Raw genomic sequence first — 18,587 nt, 5'->3', positions numbered from 1 at the left:
CCGCTTCGCATGCTTCGAGAATCATGGGAAGGTAGGGGCGACGACCCAGTCGTGGTGGAGTACGTGCTTAAGCTCCTCGAACGCTTAAGAAGGGCACAGGAGTTGTCAGGTGAAGCAATGACAAAGGCCCAGCAGAGGGCCAAGGTTTATTATGATCGGACAGCCAGGGCCCGTCGTTTTGAGGTTGGCGATGAGGTCATGATATTACGCACATCGCTAAACAACAAACTAGACGTGCAGTGGGAGGGCCCAGCACGAATTGTTCAGAAACTGTCGGACGTTAACTACGTGGTAAGTCTGCCAGGAAAGCGGAAAGCACAGCATGTTTACCACTGTAATCTGCTCAAACCTTATAGACCAAGGGAAGCAGTGGTGTGCATGATGGTAAACGTTCCTGAAGAGCTTCCGGTCGAGCTTCCGGGACTAGGCTCAGTGACGAACAGGGAAGACACCGGTCAAGTCATTAGTGACCTTATCAGTAAAGCACCGCTGTCGCCCGAGCAGAAAACCGAACTACACCAGCTATTACAAGAGTTTCAAGGTCTGTTCTCTGAGAGGCCTGGTAGGACTTCTGTACTTACTCATGATATTGAACTTACCTCCCCAGAGCCAGTACGATCCAAGGCGTATCGGGTGTCACCCCGCCAGAGCGATATTATGGAGGCTGAGGTAAAGAAAATGCTACAGCTCGGTGTTATTGAGGCAGGTGAGAGTGATTATACCTCCCCTTTGATTTTAGTTGAGGTACCGGGCAAGGAACCTCGTCCTTGCGTCGACTACCGCAGGCTTAATTCCATCACTAAGGATCAAATTTATCCGATCCCTAACATCGAGGAGCGCCTTGAGAAAGTTAGTAGCGCTCAGTTTATTTCCACCCTAGATCTTGTCAGGGGTTATTGGCAGGTTCCACTTACAGAAGAGGCTAGTAGGTATGCGGCGTTCATTTCACCAATGGGAACATTCCGTCCTAAAGTGTTGAGTTTTGGTTTGAAGAACGCGCCATACTGTTTTTCAAGCCTCATGGATAAAGTGTTGCGGGGACAGCAAGAATTCGCTTTACCGTATCTAGACGACGTAGCGATATTCTCCGCATCCTGGTCTGAGCATATGACACACTTGCGGGCAGTGCTAACCCGCCTGCGCGAAGCGGGCTTGACAGTCAAGGCTCCTAAGTGCCAGTTAGCACAGGCCGAGGTTGTCTACCTCGGTCACGTGATTGGTCAGGGTCGTCGCCGCCCCTCTGAAATAAAAGTGGCCGCTGTGCGAGACTTTCCGCAACCGCGCACCAAGACCGATATTCGGTCGTTCTTGGGTGTCGCCGGCTACTATCAGAGGTACATCCCTAGGTACTCTGATATCGCGGCTCCCCTGACGGATGCTCTAAGAAAGACAGAGCCTCAAACAGTCGTCTGGGACGAGACCAAGGAAAGAGCTTTTAGCGCCCTAAAGAGTGCCCTAACAAGCCAGCCTGTGCTACGATCGCCAGACTATACAAAAGGGTTCATTGTTCAGTGCGATGCTAGTGAGCGAGGCATGGGCGTTGTACTGTGCCAACGGGAAAATGGAGAAGTAGAACACCCCGTCCTGTATGCTAGTCGTAAGCTGACCAGTCGTGAGCAGGCGTATAGCGCCACCGAGAAAGAGTGTGCGTGTCTCGTGTGGGCCGTTCAGAAATTGTCATGCTATCTAGCCGGCTCGAGGTTTATCATTGAGACGGATCACTGCCCTCTCCAATGGCTGCAGACCATCTCTCCCAAAAATGGCCGCCTCCTGCGCTGGAGCCTCGCTTTACAACAATATTCCTTTGAGGTACGTTACAAAAAGGGGAGTCTCAACGGTAACGCCGATGGCTTAAGTCGAAGCCCCTAACGTAGGAATCAGCCTCAAAATTGTTTGTTACTGATGTTTTTCTTCCTGAGGCAGGATTTTTTTTAACATATTGCTTTTGTTTAGTGTTTCAAAGTGATGATATGCTTTCTAGTGCAATTTTTCAATTTGTGGACGCGTTCTGAGTGATGCTAGACTACTGTAAGGAACTAGGCAGTGGTATAAAAAGGGGAAAGAGCCTGGCAGGGCTTAGTGAGGGTTGTGCCGTGCTTGCTGACTGAGCGGTTGAGTTTCAGCGTAGTTCTAACGCTTGCCGGGAACGAGAACAAAAATGTGAACTCTCCCGAAGTCACTTTGCAGTGTCCCGTGCGAACCTGAACGAGAGAACGAGGCCTTCTCTGTGCGCTGCGCTCAAGAAACGTCGAGGGACGCCCGACTTCGGTTATGAGCATCATCGAGCGACATCCCTCCGGACAGCGGATGCAGTCCCCTGTCCATCGGGATCTCCTTCCCCCGGCGGGGCGGTCTGTTGCGTTTCGCCTGCGACACGTGGTATTGCCGGCGCGACTGCGGCGGGGCGGCAGACATTTTGGCCCGATCGTCGTCGCCGCAACACTCATCGCCAGGTGTTTCCAGGCGCGACTGCGGCGATGCGACCGCCTAGGGATCATCCTCGCATTCCAGTCATTGTGCCCGAAACAGGCGATGCCAAAGCAGGGATCTCATTCCAGTCATTGTGCCCGAAACAGGCGATGCCAAAGCAGGGATCTCGTTCCAGTCATTGTGCCCGAAACAGGCGATGCCAAAGCAGGGACCATCCTCTCATTACAGTCATTGTGTCCGACCGGCAGCGCCACGACAGGGTGCTACGAGATCGTGCTCGACATGGTGCTACGGCATCGCTACGACAGTGTGCGTCACCATTAGCCCATTGTACATTCACGTGCTCGTCTTTTGAGGGGTTCCTTCTTGCCCTCAACTGCGAGAGTATAAAAACAGCTGCCCCCGGACGCCAGAAAGGAGGGCTCCGATTTCTTCTGTTGAGTGAAGTGCTCTCCCGTCTCTCTACTTCGGTCAAACCTGACCGCCGACTCTTTGCAATGTTAAAATAAACAAGTTGTTTCGTTGTTACCAGTCGACTCATGCTTTGCCGGGACCTTCGGATGCTTCCAGTTGTACCCCAGGCCGCCAGGCCAACGCTACCCTTGGGGCTTGCGACCCAGGTACAACCACGGGCGTCAGCGCCGAGTTCCCAACAGATCGTACCAGCAGTCCGATCCAAACAAACGGGACCGAAGAAAGTGGGACAAGCTGATCCCATTTGTTCTGTGGGCGTATCACGAAGTGCCGCATGATACCACCGGGGTGGCGCCGTTCAGGCTATTGTACGGTAGAAACCCAAATGGGTCCCTATCAATATTGCAGCAAACTTGGACGGGTGAAATTGCGGTGCCCTCAACTCTGAGAGAGAACTACGCCGACGTTGGGAGCCCGCTTACAACTTTGACAAGGCGAGGGGTTCCTAATTCAATTCCATGGTCAGAAGATACGCAGTGCACGTTCGAAAGTCAAAAGTTAACTCTCTGTCAGGCTGTCGCCATGAACACTCCTGAGCCTCATCAGCCGTACTGGCTATTCACTGATGCGTCGGCGACGGTGGCTGGTGCCTGTTTAGCTCAAATGTCAGCGGACGGAAAAGAAAAGCCGATCGCTTTTGCTAGCCATCGCTTTAACCCGACACAGGCGCGCTGTTCGACTATAGAGAGAGAAGCCTTTGCTATTATTTGGGCACTCAAGAAATTTGACTACTGGCTTTTCGGAGCAGTGGTGAATGTTGTCTCTGACCATAACCCATTGTCATATTTGACAACCAGCACCCCGCAGGGGGCCAAGTTAGCAAGATGGGCGCTTTCACTACAGCGCTACAATGTAACGGTGCGTCACCGGAAAGGAACAAGTAACGCCAACGCTGATGCATTGTCAAGGCTCTCGAATCGTTCATGGGAGCCAACCGAGTAAAGAGCAGAAAAGAAAGGATAGACAGAAACAGCCATGCCAGCTACGACAGGCGTGAATGTTCCCGTTCACTCGAAGGACGTGTGCGTGGGACAGTTCAGCCTTGATGGAACTTTCGATGGTTGTTGTCGTCCATGTGTGTGAGGGTTATAAGACTGTGTACATACTATGTATATACCCTGTATATGTCATTTTTCTGCTGTTGTGCAGTGCAGCGCGTTGCAAAGTGTTCCTGTACTTACATGAGTATTTCTTTCGCATGCTCACTGCCATGAATGTGTTGAGCCTCCGCCCTTTTCTTTTATCGCTGTGAGAAAATTGTTTTTTTTTGCGTGGTCCTTTTAGTTCATTTTCCTGTTCCTTACGGGCTCCGCAGCACCCGTGTTGGGCAGCGTATGTCAATTTTCTTTGACGGAACCTTCAGAGCCTAAATTTTACGATACAGCGCCCTTTGGCTCTTGTAGTATAGCTGGGCACATTGTGAGCCCAGTATACTCTTTAGGAGGGACGTGTAAGGTCGCTCTGATTGTTCGGGTTCTTAAGTGTCACGAATCGGCCACGTGCTTTGTGCATAGAGAGGGGGTTCACTTGCCCCCGTGTCAGCCGGGCGACAGTTGCTGTGTTATGTGGGGTCACAGGCACCGCGCGGTGTTGGGTGACGCGTCGCGGCAGGTGCCAGGTGGGCGAGTGCCGATTCCGGGAAGTCGGCATTGTGCGCACGGTGTTGGCAGTCCGCCGACGGTCACACGAGTCCACACAGACCAGCCTTGAAAGGGACCGCTGTACAAGGTATTGTGAGTGTGGCTCCCGAGTGCCTGACTAATTGAAGGCGCCGCCGAGGTTAAGAAGGGCTTAGCAACTCTGACCCCGTTCCGCATGCAGTGAGCATGGACCTAATCTTCTACGCGTCCGGAACGCAATCGCCAGCCTTGTTGGGTGCGACTGCCGGTGTGGTGTCGAAGGCCAGCTTACAGTGCACGCTGTAGGAATGCGGTGCACACGTAAAGAGTGCATTCGGACGACGGCGTCTTGGAAACACGCACTCGGAGAACTTTGTCTTGTAGACAATAAGTTTGAAGGACAAGGAGAGCCATCAGTCTCCCACGCGGACAAACTTTGAGTACGGCCGCACTACGTGGTATCGATGCCCCTGCTTCCGAGACATTTGCGGCCTAGACGCCGTTGAGATTTGAAACGGTCTAGCGATAACTTGTTCGGGCCTGGCGTGTTTTGCTGAGCCCGTCACTAACTACGCAGAAATAGGGGGCATCGGAGTTTTAGGGAAGAAGGGAAAGAGCTTTGTTTTCCAATATGTTTATTTTGAAGAGTAAGCCCATCCCTGTGGGTTGTGGCTTAACAAACGGTTGACTCTGATTGGCAACTGAACCTGTGGGACGGGCTAACGGCCCTACCGCCTTTCTTTTCTTTGTATATTTGGGCTATAAAAATCGGGACGACATGCTGTCCCTCAGACTTGGCTGAAATCAGGATTACTGATAGATCAGTGAGGCTCCGTACCATGTACGTGAGACTTGGCTGAAATCAGGATTGCTGATAGATCAGTGAGGCTCCGTGCTATGTACGTTAAAACGAGTCTGGGCTCTAACAGTCATTGAGACAGTCGAAGAGTGAGACTTTGTTTCTCAATTGTTCAACTTTGTAATGTATTTGTTTTACCTGCCATGTATATAGAAAAGTTTGCGTATAAATATTTCTTGTACATCTGATCTGCATCGCTTCCTGTCTGCGTTTGATCAACAACTGCCGATCATCGTCCGAGAAGCTTCAAGTTCCAACGGTGAAGCGAGGACGGAAAACGAACAAAACTTTACTCACCCCATACTTGTGGACTGCTGACTGCGAGTCGGCGTTTCAACAGCTAAAATTTTTGTTGACTTCTGGACCGGTACTGCGGCATTTTGATCCGGAGGCGTCAACTGAGCTGCACACTGACGCCAGCGGTGCGGGTGTTGGTGCTGTGCTTGTTCAGCTCTGCGATGGCCGTGAGCATGTCATTGCCTACGCTAGTCGGACACTTACAAAAGCGGAGACAAACTACACCGTTACTGAACTCGAGTGCCTAGCAGTCGTCTTCGCCATTCAGAAGTTCCGTCCCTATCTACATGGCCGCGCATTCACGATAGTGACTGACCATCATTCACTCTGCTGGCTGGTTGGGCTGCGTGACCCGTCTGGCCGGTTGGCCCGCTGGGCTTTGCGCCTTCAAGAGTACAGCTTCTCCGTTAACTACAAGAGCGGGCGCTGTCACACGGATGCTGATTGCCTCTCCCGTCTCCCTTCGCCGCACACTAAAGCTGAGGATGATGACTTCGACGACTACCTAGTTTCCATCTCTTCCGACTTTACAGACCTGCGTACCTTCGAGCGCGCGCAACGTTGTGACCCTACCTTGAAATCCCTACGGGCAGCTGCACGTGAGCCAGCAGGAACAACACCGTTTACTTTTCGTAATGGTTTGCTGTACAAAAAAAATTACTCGGCTGATGGTCCCCCATTGCTTCTAGTTGTGCCCGAAAACCTGCGCTCGGCTGTCCTTCGTTGTATGCATGACGATATCACGTCCGGGCACCTTGGCTTTACACGCACACTACACCGACTTAGACAGAGATTTTTCTGGCCCAAGCTCTGGAAAACAACGAAACAGTATGTCGCCAGCTGTACTGTTTGCCAGCGCCACAAGCAAACGACGACGGCCCCAGCAGGCTATTTACAACCAGTTAAGCCACCGACGTTACCCTTTGAAAAAGTGGGCATCGACTTGCTTGGCCCGCTCCCAAAGACGTCAGCTGGCTACCGCTGGATTATAGTATGCGTAGATTATCTTACTCGCTACACGGAAACGGCGGCACTTCCATCTGCCACTGCAGCAGATGTCTCTTCATTTCTGTTGCATCACGTCATACTCCGTCACGGCGCTCCCCGTGTTGTCATCAGTGACCGTGGACGGCAATTCACCGCCGACGTCGTTGAAGAACTTTTGCGGCTTTGTGGTTCTGCATATCGTCATGCCACTCCTTACCACCCGCAAACCAATGGCCTCACGGAGCGGACGAATCGAACCCTTACCAACATGTTATCAATGTATGTCGCTGCTGACCACAAGAATTGGGACGCCGTCTTACCTTTTGCAACGTACGCGTACAATAGTGCCAAGCACGAAGTTACTGGATATGCGCCGTTCTTTTTGCTGTACGCCCGCGCACCCCAGAGCTTTCTGGACACTATTCTACCTTTATCGTGCCAACAGGATCCTTCCATCGCCCAAACTCTGTGTCGTGCTGAGGAAGCACGTCGACTGGCGCATCTTAGGACGTTGTCCTCACAAGGCAACAGCAAGATTCGCTATGATGCGCGGCATCTCCCCGTCAGTTTTACTCCCGGTGATTATGTTTGGTTGTGGACACCTGTTCGCAAAAAGGGATTGTACCGCAAGTTTCTCGCCACTTACACCGGACCATTCGTTATACTCAACCGCTTGAGTGATGTTAACTATGTCGTCGCCAAAGTGACGGCAAGTAATCGGCGTTCACGGGCGACACAAGTTGTTCACGTGGCCAGACTCAAGCAGTGCCATCACAGGTCCCTTTAACTCGCTCGGCGAGCTTCGTCTGCCCCCGGGGAAAATGTCGCAGCACTGCGCGGCTGCGGCTGAGGCAGAGAAAGACGAAGTAGAGTGTGCGCGTGTGACCTCGCGGTACTCTGCGCCGGCTGGGCCTGGCCTGTAGCTTCCCTCTCGGACCTCGTTTCACCGTTTCACCCTGTAAATAAACATCATTCGTAACAATATATATATATAGGGGGAGCAGTCATTTATCTCCGTCAAAACTGACACTCGAGAGCATTTTCTGGCCAATTTATCCTGTTGTCAGCTAGATTAGAGTTTATCTAGTTTTAATATCCTGTACCAGCTGTCCCGCTGGTCCGCAAAATTCTCTAAGTCCGTTAAGAAGACCTTGCTCAAACCAATTTGTACATGTATTACAGAAATAATCATAATCAGTTTATCTCACGTCCTCTTCAGGACGGAGACCCTCCAAGCAACCTCCAATTATACCACTAACTGCCTTACGTCAGCTGACACCATCTATCCTACGCGTGCACATTTCCCGATTTCCTCGCGCCACTACGCTTCTCCGGAGTCCGCGACGGCGCTTCCTTTCACTCGGCACCCATTCTGTAACACTGTAACGGACGAGCGCTTGTGTGCTCTACGCTCTACGTGGCTTGCACAGCTCAATTTATTCCTCCCAATCTTAGCTAGGATATCGGCTACCTCCGTTTGCTCTCTATTCCATGCAGCCGGCTTCTTGTCAGTCACTTAACATTACGCCTAACATTTTCTGGGTCCATCGCTCGTCTCGCGGCACTCAGCTTCTTCTCAAGCACTCTCTATTGCAGAATAGTCTGCCCGTAAAAGCTATACTATAACTGCAAACAACGCGAGCTCCCACAAGTCGGAAGCTTCGCTCTTTTCCCTTTCCCACACATAATATACTCGGTGACAGACGCAGTGTATGAACGCTGCAGTGCTCTCAATTTGGGAAACACGCTGGCAGTGCTCACGAACAGTTCGTAGCGCAGTGGCATTAACAGGAATGAGTGCAAGTTCTTTACAAATGTACTACCTCAAACATAACAGTTCGTCTACACTTCCTACCTTCCCAATTCCCGTCTTTCTTGCGACGTCAGGTACTAGGAGCCCATTTACGCTGTGTTTGTGCATCCGGCGATATTTAACGGTCGTCACGTGTAAAGGAGAAGACGCACCGAGGCGAGACGTTGCGGGAACCGAGTAGACATTGTGCTGATACTGGTAAGGAGTCTAAAGAGCTTGTGGCAGACGTAATGCTACGGCCTGTACTTCTTTATCAAAACTGCTATAGACATTGGTATAATTGGCGGGCACTGCGGCAGCCGGCACGTACCACCTCAAGGTTTATAACGACATTCACGAAAATTTCTGCTGTCCAGAGTGACCCATGTGAGGATGCCGGCTAACAGCTAAAGACTGCAGTTAGAAGTCTTTGAGGGCTCTTAGGAGTTCCTTCTCAGCTAACGCTGTTCTTGATGCATCTAAGAGTTTGCATCGCTCTGCTAAGCTTTTTTCGTCCACTCACGTCTTCCTCTGGAGCTAGTCTCTGCGGCTTGGCGTGACGCACGCTGGAGAAGAGGGAGGCGATGCCCGTGACGATGGTGGCGCACTTGGTGGCCTCCCGGGCGTCCTTGCCTTCGAGACCTGCGTGGATACAGCACGGGTAGGTCTAAATTTTTACCGCGGGCACATTTAAGTATGCTGATACAAATGTTGATTGATTGATTGATTGATTGATTGATTGATTGATTGATTGATTGATTGATTGATTGAGCGCCTGTCGGTAGTATATTTGGCTACGCCATTTGTGCAGCGTCTATATAGGAAAGTAGCCCAACTGGTGTTCACTCACCGTACTGCCTGGCGATGTAGACGCAGATGGCGTAGTCCGCGCCCAACATCTCGCCGTCCGCGTACAGCACGGGAAGCGAGCCGAAGGGTGCGTCTGCGTGGTCCCAGTGTTCCGTCGTCGTGCACAGCGTAGAACAGCCAGCAGGTGTGCCAAGAGCAAAGCAAGTGCACCGTTAAATGTTTCCGCACTATATATTCCTCATGCTTTCTCACATCGCAGTACGTCTCTTGATAAATGGCAGACTAACTGTCTCGCATCTTATGGCAGGCCGTAAAACATTTCCACGGATGACGACTGCAATATGTGCGCCTGAATAGATGCAGCCACGTAAACTTCTTGAAGTAATCAGCCTGCTCGTAAATGCCGTGTGCAGGGCGTTGCTTTATACATGTGTGACAGATAGTGAGGCGCCAATACATTATTTGTTGTTGTGCACCTACACATAACGTCTGAATGCGCCTTTCTCTCGCGCAAGCGCCCCGGCATACAAGTTGAAAGCTCGAACTCACCGCTAATTTCCTTCTTTCCTTCCCTCCTCTCTCGCCCTGTCATCTTTGTTCTTCCCTTTCCCATTTCCCCGGTTTAGGGTAGCCAACCGGACGTTATCCTAGTTAACCTGCCTGCCTTCTGCTTTTCTCTTCCTCCTCCTCCAGAACAAGTATGTCGCGAAATGGCGACAAACAGCTCTATGTTATGAAAAAAGGCAATTACAGTTTATCCAGGTTTCCGTCCCGTATATCCCAAAATAAAGCTTTCGAAACTCTGTTCGGCCAAGGTACTTAAGTTAGTGGCGAGTTCGTGTCCCAAACGGCAGTGCAGTCCTTTCCGCTTGCTTAATTAACTAATGAGTAAGTCAGCGACATTGCCGAGATCCCGCGATAAAAATGGCTGAGACCTTGTTTACGCCGCCCTCGATAATTTTACATCCAAGCGGTAAAAAACTTATTCATGGCATGGTGACCACAGTGCACATCGCTCTTCCGCAGAAGTCGGGTTTCCTCGAGAAACTGCGACTGTTAAACGAGTTGGATGCTCCACAAAAGACCGAAGAGCAAACAAGCGTTTAAGTCAACCGCAAACTTTATTTCCTCCGGCTTGTAAACAGCGCGAAACTCAAAGAAGTGGTTTAGTGTGTCTGTATGTACACATACATCCGTGTAGCTGGCGTGCGGCGGGTAAGCGGCTGCAGTCCTTTGTGGAGCGCAGAAGCACTCTGGCGTGCAACGCGCTCGCCGAGCGAGTCTGGAGCAAATCAATTTCCTGTGCTGCACCGCGGTCACGCTGGGCGGCCGCCGCTGCTCAGGACAGCGTTCACGGAGGCGCCGACGCTTATACAAGACCTGTATACATAAGTATATATAATATTATAGTATATAGCCTATATAAGAGCAAAGGCGAGGTAGTTGCCCAGAATGCCTCATTTCAGTCGGTGCAATACCACTGACGTCGCGCCCGGGAACGGAAATTCGGTGTCTCCCTGCACACACGCGCCACTGCACGTGGCCCATTTCTCGCGTAATGAGCTGGTTATACGAAAGCTATCCGAAATAGTTATACGAAAGGGACATTTCTTTAATGTGTTCGAATCTGCCATACGTTGTCATGCCGCTGTATCTTCCTCCTTCTTCCTGGACGTCTTTAATTCCGCCTCTCGGGTCGAGTGAAAGGCACGCATACAGACACAGTCAAACGACCGCGCCCCGTGCAATGGGTGCACGTTAAAGAACTCCAGGTGTACCGCTGGCTTTGGTTGTACTCTGCGCAATTCTATGGGTTTGTATGCCCGCGCGTTTATGACTGGGCTGAGTGAAAATTCACCCGGAGAATAACTCAATATTAATCCGAAGCCCGGCGTGCCTCATAATCAGATCGTAGTTTTGGCACGTAAAACCCCAGTAATTATAATTATTAAACCCAGTCATAAACGCGCAGGCATACAAACTCAAAGAATTGCGCAGAGTACAACCAGAACCAGCGGTATATAAACAGGACACGCATACCGTTACCGTATACCGCATACCGTGTATATATATATATATAAACAGGACACGCATACCGTTCACCCCTATCTATCTATCTATCTATCTATCTATCTATCTATCTATCTATCTATCTATCTATCTATCTATCTATCTATCTCTCTATCTATCTATCTATCTATCTATCTATCTATCTATCTATCTATCTATCTTACGAATAAGATATTTCTCATGGAAGCAGCCCGTAAGGCGGCAATCGACAGTCGCATGTGATTTCCATTTCTAAAACCCTGGTCTTCATGTCGTGGCAGGAAAGCCGTTCCTTTACGCATAAAGCGTTTACATCCTCGCGTGTTCCAAGTTCGTAAAAAAAACAAATAAAACAAAGTCTATCATCAGTCTGTCCCGCGGCTAGCGTTGCGTCGCTGCTCTAACTGCTTGGCTTGCCGCACCTGTCGCTTGGGTAATGCGCTATAATCAATGCGGCGCCTGCCTGCCATTAGGTCCCATCACGAAAGCCACTACAGTTAATGCCTTCTCGGCTCTGGTTGGGGGTTATGGTATACCTCGTTCACGAAAATGCGAGCCTCCGCAGCGAGCGCATTGCGCGGAACAGCATTTGCAGTCCGGCAAGCGCACACGGTTCGTTTACCGGCTTCCGCCTCGGCCGCCTTGGACTTTTCGTAGGTGACGTACTCGAACTCGACGCCGGCGTAGGTGAACAGCAGCGCCGCGAGGCGGCCAGACGATGGAACCTTGTAGTCGACCAGTTTGTACTGCGGCATTTCCGGCCTGCGTCAAGTGATCAAACAACTCAGACACAGTATATCTACTGCAAAAGCGTTCCGCGCTTGAGTCCCCATATAAGTGCGCGGGTTCCGGGATTGGCCCGCTGATTTCTCTCAAACAGCGCATGGAGTAATGAAGGGTTCTGGCTAAACGCAGGTATGCAGAGGCCCAGTTTACTAGGGTGACGTCATCGCTCTTTCCAGGCTTTGCGTTATTAAGATTATCCTACTCGCGCCACGCTTGCAGTGATTGGGGAAATGAAAAATTGAAAAATCTTACTCAAAGGAACTTCAGATCTCACGAAAGATGTTGCAGGGACATTGCCTAGTAAGGTATAACGTTGACTTTTTTATTAGATTTTCTTTTTATCTGAGGCTTAGCTGCAAAATTGCTGCGTCACTTGTGATTTAGGAGCGAGAAGAAAGTGGGGTTAGCCGAAGGTCCCGATTTTTATTAGTCATATCATAAGAGGCCAACAAACACTGACACCAAGGACAACATAGGGGAAATTACTTGTGCTTGGTTACTTGTGCTTGGTTTATTAAGCACAAGTAATTTTCCCTATGTTGTCCTTGGGGTCAGTGTTTGTTGGCTTTTCATGTTGTTATTTAGAAGGTGGTTTAACTGTCAACTAGGAGATGCAAGCTTCCTCAGTAGAGGCATTGTTAGCTAAGTTCATCCGCCGACGTTTTCTCTGTACGTACATGCTGGTTTGTCATGAACGGAGTACGCCTAACAAGGATTACAGAAGGTATATGCGAGTTCGATCCTCACCTGCTGATACATTTTAGGAGAATACGCGTCCTGGCGCTTTCTTAATTCAGTGTGAGAACAAGGACAAGTAATTGTTTCGAACGCAAAACTGAGGCTGATCCGCCCTCTACATCCCTTGTAAAGAGAGTATACAGGCCAGAATGCCTAAAATCCGAGGTCATAGTGGGCCATATGGGAAGACTCCCAAGACACTTATGGCGCTATAGAGATACGAGTAGCGATACTAGGATTCCTGTCAACACACAGCACAGCGAAAACTGGAGTGCAGCCCGTACACCGGTATACAGTTTCCGTTGTCGATACACTTCGCAGGCGGTGTTGAATGACCCGTCCAGACAACAGACGTACTGTCGCGAGCAAAATCTTGGAGCCCAATGGTGCCACATAAAAAAAAAACTTTTTTTTTTCTTCGCAGCCTGTGCATGCCGGCTGAAATAAAGTGGCACAGCCTAGGCCAGTGAATTTATTGCAGCGATTTCACGTTACAGAGCTGTGCTATAGAAAAAAAAACTAATTTTCGTTGATGTAGCAGTCCCCGAACTTTTGCTTGCAAGCGTAGCACATGCTGAAGACGTACCGAAGGTATAAACTATTATTATTATTATTATTATTATTATTATTATTATTATTATTATTATTATTATTATTATTATTATTATTATTATTATTATTATTTGTTCCCATTCAGTACAAATGCAGGCGGCAGAAGTAAAAACGGCACTTACGCTGCTTGAGGTGCCCTTGGCCCCCAAAGCTGTTATCATGTTGACATGGTTATAGTGACGTCCCAAATATAGCGACGTCTCCAAATGATCCTTAAAATATCGTAATCTCGTTCTGTTCTCCGTCCTCGTGAAAGACAGAAACGATCTTTATCATGCGTTTTTAACAAACTTGAAAACAACATGTCCAGTCTGCTGAAATAAGGATGCAAGTGTTTAAAACGCTTTAAACATTATTTTGTTTCTGCTTCTTTTTTGCGCAAGTATTACTACCTTTAGGGAATTTGCTTTAATGGAAACCTGATTAGCCAATTATTGGTTACCTAGAACGTACACCATGATCAGCACAAGTGTGTACTACCTTGCGTTTTCTTTCCCCTTGTTTACGCTACCTACGTGAATATGGATAATCAAGCCCACCAAGCTTCATCAGTTTCGTCCGATCTCATTTTTCTCGCGCACACACCTGAAGCATGTTAATGTAATGAAAAGCTTTTTACTAGCAAACATGAACACATTCCGTATAGGCATGCTTCATATAAATTCGCCGGTTGCAGCTGCGCAAGTCCTTCACACAAAACCTTTTTCTTTAATCATACGCAAGCATACAAACCTTTTAACAAGGTCAATTACGTTGCTCTCAAGTTGGCGTTTGTAAAACGGTTCGACAGCGCATGACCACAAATAATTCTACGTGCATCCACATACAGAGGATGTCCTCGTATCCGTGGCTATTTAGTTCGTTATGTACCCAGGGTGTACTCACGACGTCCGCACAAGAATGAGAACGTCTGCACATGTTGAGAACGTAAGCAGGACGTTCATTGGTTCTCTGGGCTATTCATAAAGAGCACAGATGTGAGCATTACAGTGGACAAGAACGAACACCAAATTTGTTAAACATGACATGTGAATATGTACATAAACATTCCACACTGAATAATTTATCTCATACGGAACACTTATCTTTGGCGCGTACAGGTGCTGGGCCACGATGGGCCATGCAACCGCTATGAACCAATGCAGATTTTGGCGTTTCCTGTCACGCTGTACTCGGTAAATTCACCACATCAACCGTGCCCCTTGAGATGCTACGAAACCTCAGAAGCGAGCAAGCAGACTCGTCGAACTCGTTCTTTCCTTTGCACTGACTAGTCGTGCCGGCACACATGACGCGCTTCGCGTGCGTTGGAAAGGGACCAGCGAGAAACAACAACAAAATGGGGTGGGGGGGGTGGGGGTAAGAAACGCTGCGAGCTGCTGCAATCATATCTGTATCGTCAAACGTTCAACGCTTTCATAGCGGGTCTAGCAGCCGCCAAACGCGGTCACACGCGTTGAAGGCGGCAGTGCAAACGCCGGTGTCTAGGGTTGTACCGCGTCGTCGCTGTGTAAGAGCGCACTGCACGAGCGCGCAATGCAAAAATCACGCTCCCACCTTGAAACGACGACGACGCCGGGGATGGCGCGCGCCCACGCCGTCGATGAGGCGAAGCCCAACTGCCTGCGCGGAAGGGAGGATGCGGAGCGGTCGAACGGGCCGGGGCTGGCGTAGGCACGACGGGTGCGGGGGATGGGGGGGGGGGGGGGCAGGCGACGCCGCCAGGTGCTCGGCTCTGGCCTTGGCTCCCGGTTTTCGCCTCCCGTCTTTCCAGCAGCCGCGGATTAGAGACGCCGTCGCCCATCTCGGATTCCCACTTCCGTCGGAGCGTATCCCTTTTCGGCGGCTCAGGCGGAACACGGAATTCAAGGTGGGGCGTCGAATAACCCGTTCACTATTTGTACGCGGAATCGCGATGCGCACCGCTCTTGCGCGCAGTTATATCAACAAACGACAAACAAACCACCTATTTACTACAGCGGATGCTTTACACCTAAAGGTACCACAGTTCTTGGCGAGCAAGTTTACTGACGTTAATTAAACCGTCACTATCTAAGAGAACGTTGAGCTTCTTGCTAGATCGGCTTCCACAAGCGCCTGTCCGTGCGTACTTGCACGGCGTACCTGTCATATTGAAAGACAGGCATTTAGTACATGGAAGTTCGTGCGTAAGTTTGCACGGGGCCCGTCCCCTGGCTGCCGTCTCGTGGTATAGCGATCTGTCAGTTAGCGACACACTGGAGAACGCACGACGCGAATAATTTTGGCTCGATCCGTGTTTGGCGCCCGGTTACATGGCTTGTGGCCTCGTATTACTGCGAAAAGGGAAGGCAAAATGCAACTTCGATTGGTGGCTAAACGTGGCCAAGCGTAGAGAGGTCTTAAGGGGCAAGGGGGAAAAAATTAAAAGGTCGATGACGGCCAATCGCGGGTGCTACGAGAACCGTGAGAATTTCACGAGCTGTTACCGCACTCTGCACCGTGCGAGGCGACTCAAGGCTTCTTTTGGCTACCGGCCCTTGCGCGCGTGGTCTACCGCGTGGAATACAGAGACAGGGGTTTTGCACGTGGGCTTCTAGTCTTTGTTACGTTTCGCCTACGACGCGCGGTTTAGCCGGCGCGACTGCAACAAAGCGGCAGACATTTTGGCCCGTTCGGCGTCGCCGCTACGCTCCCCGCCAAGCGCGTCCAGGCATGTTCCGATGCCACGTGTCTTCATGTGCGTGTGTGAGTGTATGTGCCATTGTGCCCGACCGGCGGCGATACGACAGCAGGGGTCACCTTCTCCTCCCAGCCATTGTGCCCGACCGGAGGCGATACGACAGTAGAAGTCACCTTCTCCTCCCAGCCATTGTGCCCGACCGGAGGCGATACGACAGTAGAAGTCACCTTCTCCTCCCAGCCATTGTGCCCGACCGGAGGCGATACGACAGTAGGAGTTACCTTCTCCTCCCAGCCATTGTGCCCGACCGGAGGCGATACGACAGTAGGAGTCACCTTCTCCTCCCAGTCTTTGTGCCCGACCGGCGGCGCTACGACAGTATGCGTCACCTTATCCCATTGTACAATCACGTGCTCGTCTATTGAGGGGTTCCTTCTTGCCCTCAACTGCGAGAGTATAAAAACAGCTGCCCCCGGACGCCAAAGGGAGGGCTCCGATTTCTTCTGTTGAGTAAAGTGCACTCCCGTCTCTCTACTTCGGTCAACCTGACCGCCAACTCTTTGCGATGTTAGAATAAACAAGTTGTTTTGTTGTTACCAGTCGACTCATGCTTTGCCGGGACCTTCGGATGCTTCCAGTTGTACCCCAGGCCGCCAGGCCAACGCTACCCTTGGGGCTTGCGACCCAGGTGCAACCACGGGCGTCAGCGCCGAGTTCCCAACAGGTCGTACCATCGGTGCGACCACAACAACCGTTGCCATCGGTGGGATTCAAACAACTGTCTGCCAGCGGTGAGATCGCGACAACGGAGGCCAGCAGCGAAGAGATGCAGTTGACTGTATGCTGAGCAGCTCAACAACGATCCGGGAGCAGTGCAACGAGCCCTGTGTGATGACTGGTTGCCTGCAGCGGAACGACTGCGCTGGACTCTTGGCTGCGAGGTTTGGTGAGTGCGGGACTTTCTTCTTCTGAGCTTTGCCAGGCTTTTGTTAGTGTCAGAAACAGAGCTGGTAATTGTGGTTGTCGTTGCTGCCGGGTTAGTTTGCGGCAAGACAATAGTAAGCAGTAGAGAAAGCAGCATTCAGAGCAGCCATGGATTTGAAGTCGTTGCGCAAACCGAAATTGCTGGAGCTTGCAAGAGAGTTGGGTCTGGATGTCTCAGACAAACTCAGAAAACCTGAACTGCTAAAGGCTATTCTGGAGTTAGAAGCTGAGGATGACGAGCTGTCGGAATGCCTTGAGACCATTGAGGAGAGGGAGACTGCAAAAAGACAGGAGCGCGAACTTAAAGAGCAAAAAGAAAAAGAAGAGCGCGAACTTAAAGAACAGAAAGAAAAAGAAGAGCGTGAACGTAAAGAACAGAAAGAAAAAGAAGAGCGTGAACGTAAAGAACAGAAAGAGCGAGAGCAACAAGAGCGCGACCGTCAACACGCTTTGGAAATGAAGCGTCTTGAGGTAGAGATGGAACGCGCTCGTAATGGAAGTCAGGCACACGGTGCAGGAGAACGCGTATTGTTCAAAATGACTGACCTGATGCGGCCGTTTAAGCTTGGAGAGGACATTGGTTTGTTCCTGGTTAACTTTGAGCGAACGTGCGAGAAGCAGGGGTTCTCTCGGGAAACGTGGCCACAGCGCTTGCTCACTTTGTTACCCGGCGAGGCGGCCGACGTAGTCGCTCGCTTGGATAGAGAGGAGGCAGAGGATTTCGACACAGTGAAATCGAGTCTTCTAAAAAAGAACCGGCTGTCAGCGGAGGCGTTCCGTCGGAAGTTTCGGGAAAATGAGAAAGGCAAAAGTGAGTCATATACAGAGTTTGCGTACAGGCTTATGTCAAACATGCAGGAGTGGCTCAAAGAAGAGAAAGCGTTTGGTGACCACGATAAAGTTCTGCAGTGTTTCGGGCTGGAACAGTTTTATAGTCGGTTACCTGAGAACGTGAGGTACTGGGTCTTGGATAGGCCAGACGTTTGTACGGTGGCTAAAGCCGCTGAGCTAGCCGAGGAGTTTGTGACGCGTCGGGCTCGCGGAGCTAAGGACGGTCAAAAGGGTGAATTTGGCTCGAAGTTTGAGAGGCCGAAGTTCACACCCATGAGAGCAAAGGGGAACACGCGTAGTGAGGATGCGAGTGAAAGCAGTCCGACCAAACGTAAAGAGACGGCGGCAGCCGAAGCCGAACGCAGAAAGCGGTTCGAGATGAGGCAAGCGCGCGTGTTATACGTGCCAGAAGCCGGGTCACTTTTCGGCGCAGTGTCCGGAAACAACACCAAAAGTTGTGTTTTTTTCATTATGCAGCACTGACGAGAACATGAAGCTTCTCGAGCCTTACATGCGAGACCTCCTCGTGAACGGGAAAGAGTGCCGAGTGCTTCGCGATTCCGCAGCTACGATGGATGTAGTTCACCCGTCTTATGTAGAACCCCATATGTTCACGGGCGAGTGCGCATGGATCAAGCAAGCCGTGGAAGCTCATAG

General features: G+C 50.6%; 1 protein-coding gene across 1 annotated transcript in view; it reads right to left on the bottom strand.

The window, feature by feature from the left end:
• LOC142582693 (glutathione S-transferase 1-like) overlaps nt 1-15,103 on the bottom strand; it is a 35,668-nt gene extending 20,565 nt beyond the window's left edge. The window contains exons 1-4 of the mRNA XM_075692643.1: nt 15,011-15,103; nt 11,940-12,079; nt 9,309-9,401; nt 8,982-9,100 (exon numbers count right to left, since the gene is read on the bottom strand). Coding sequence (XP_075548758.1) covers nt 8,982-9,100; nt 9,309-9,401; nt 11,940-12,072 — 345 coding nt within the window. The 5' untranslated portion in view covers nt 12,073-12,079; nt 15,011-15,103. The remainder of the gene's footprint in view (nt 1-8,981; nt 9,101-9,308; nt 9,402-11,939; nt 12,080-15,010) is intronic.
• Nucleotides 15,104-18,587: the final 3,484 nt, after the last annotated feature.

Source organism: Dermacentor variabilis, chromosome 5 (assembly GCF_050947875.1).
Source record: "Dermacentor variabilis isolate Ectoservices chromosome 5, ASM5094787v1, whole genome shotgun sequence".
In the NCBI taxonomy this organism is placed as follows: Eukaryota; Metazoa; Arthropoda; class Arachnida; order Ixodida; family Ixodidae; genus Dermacentor; species Dermacentor variabilis.
This window is presented reverse-complemented; position numbering and strand designations above follow the sequence as displayed.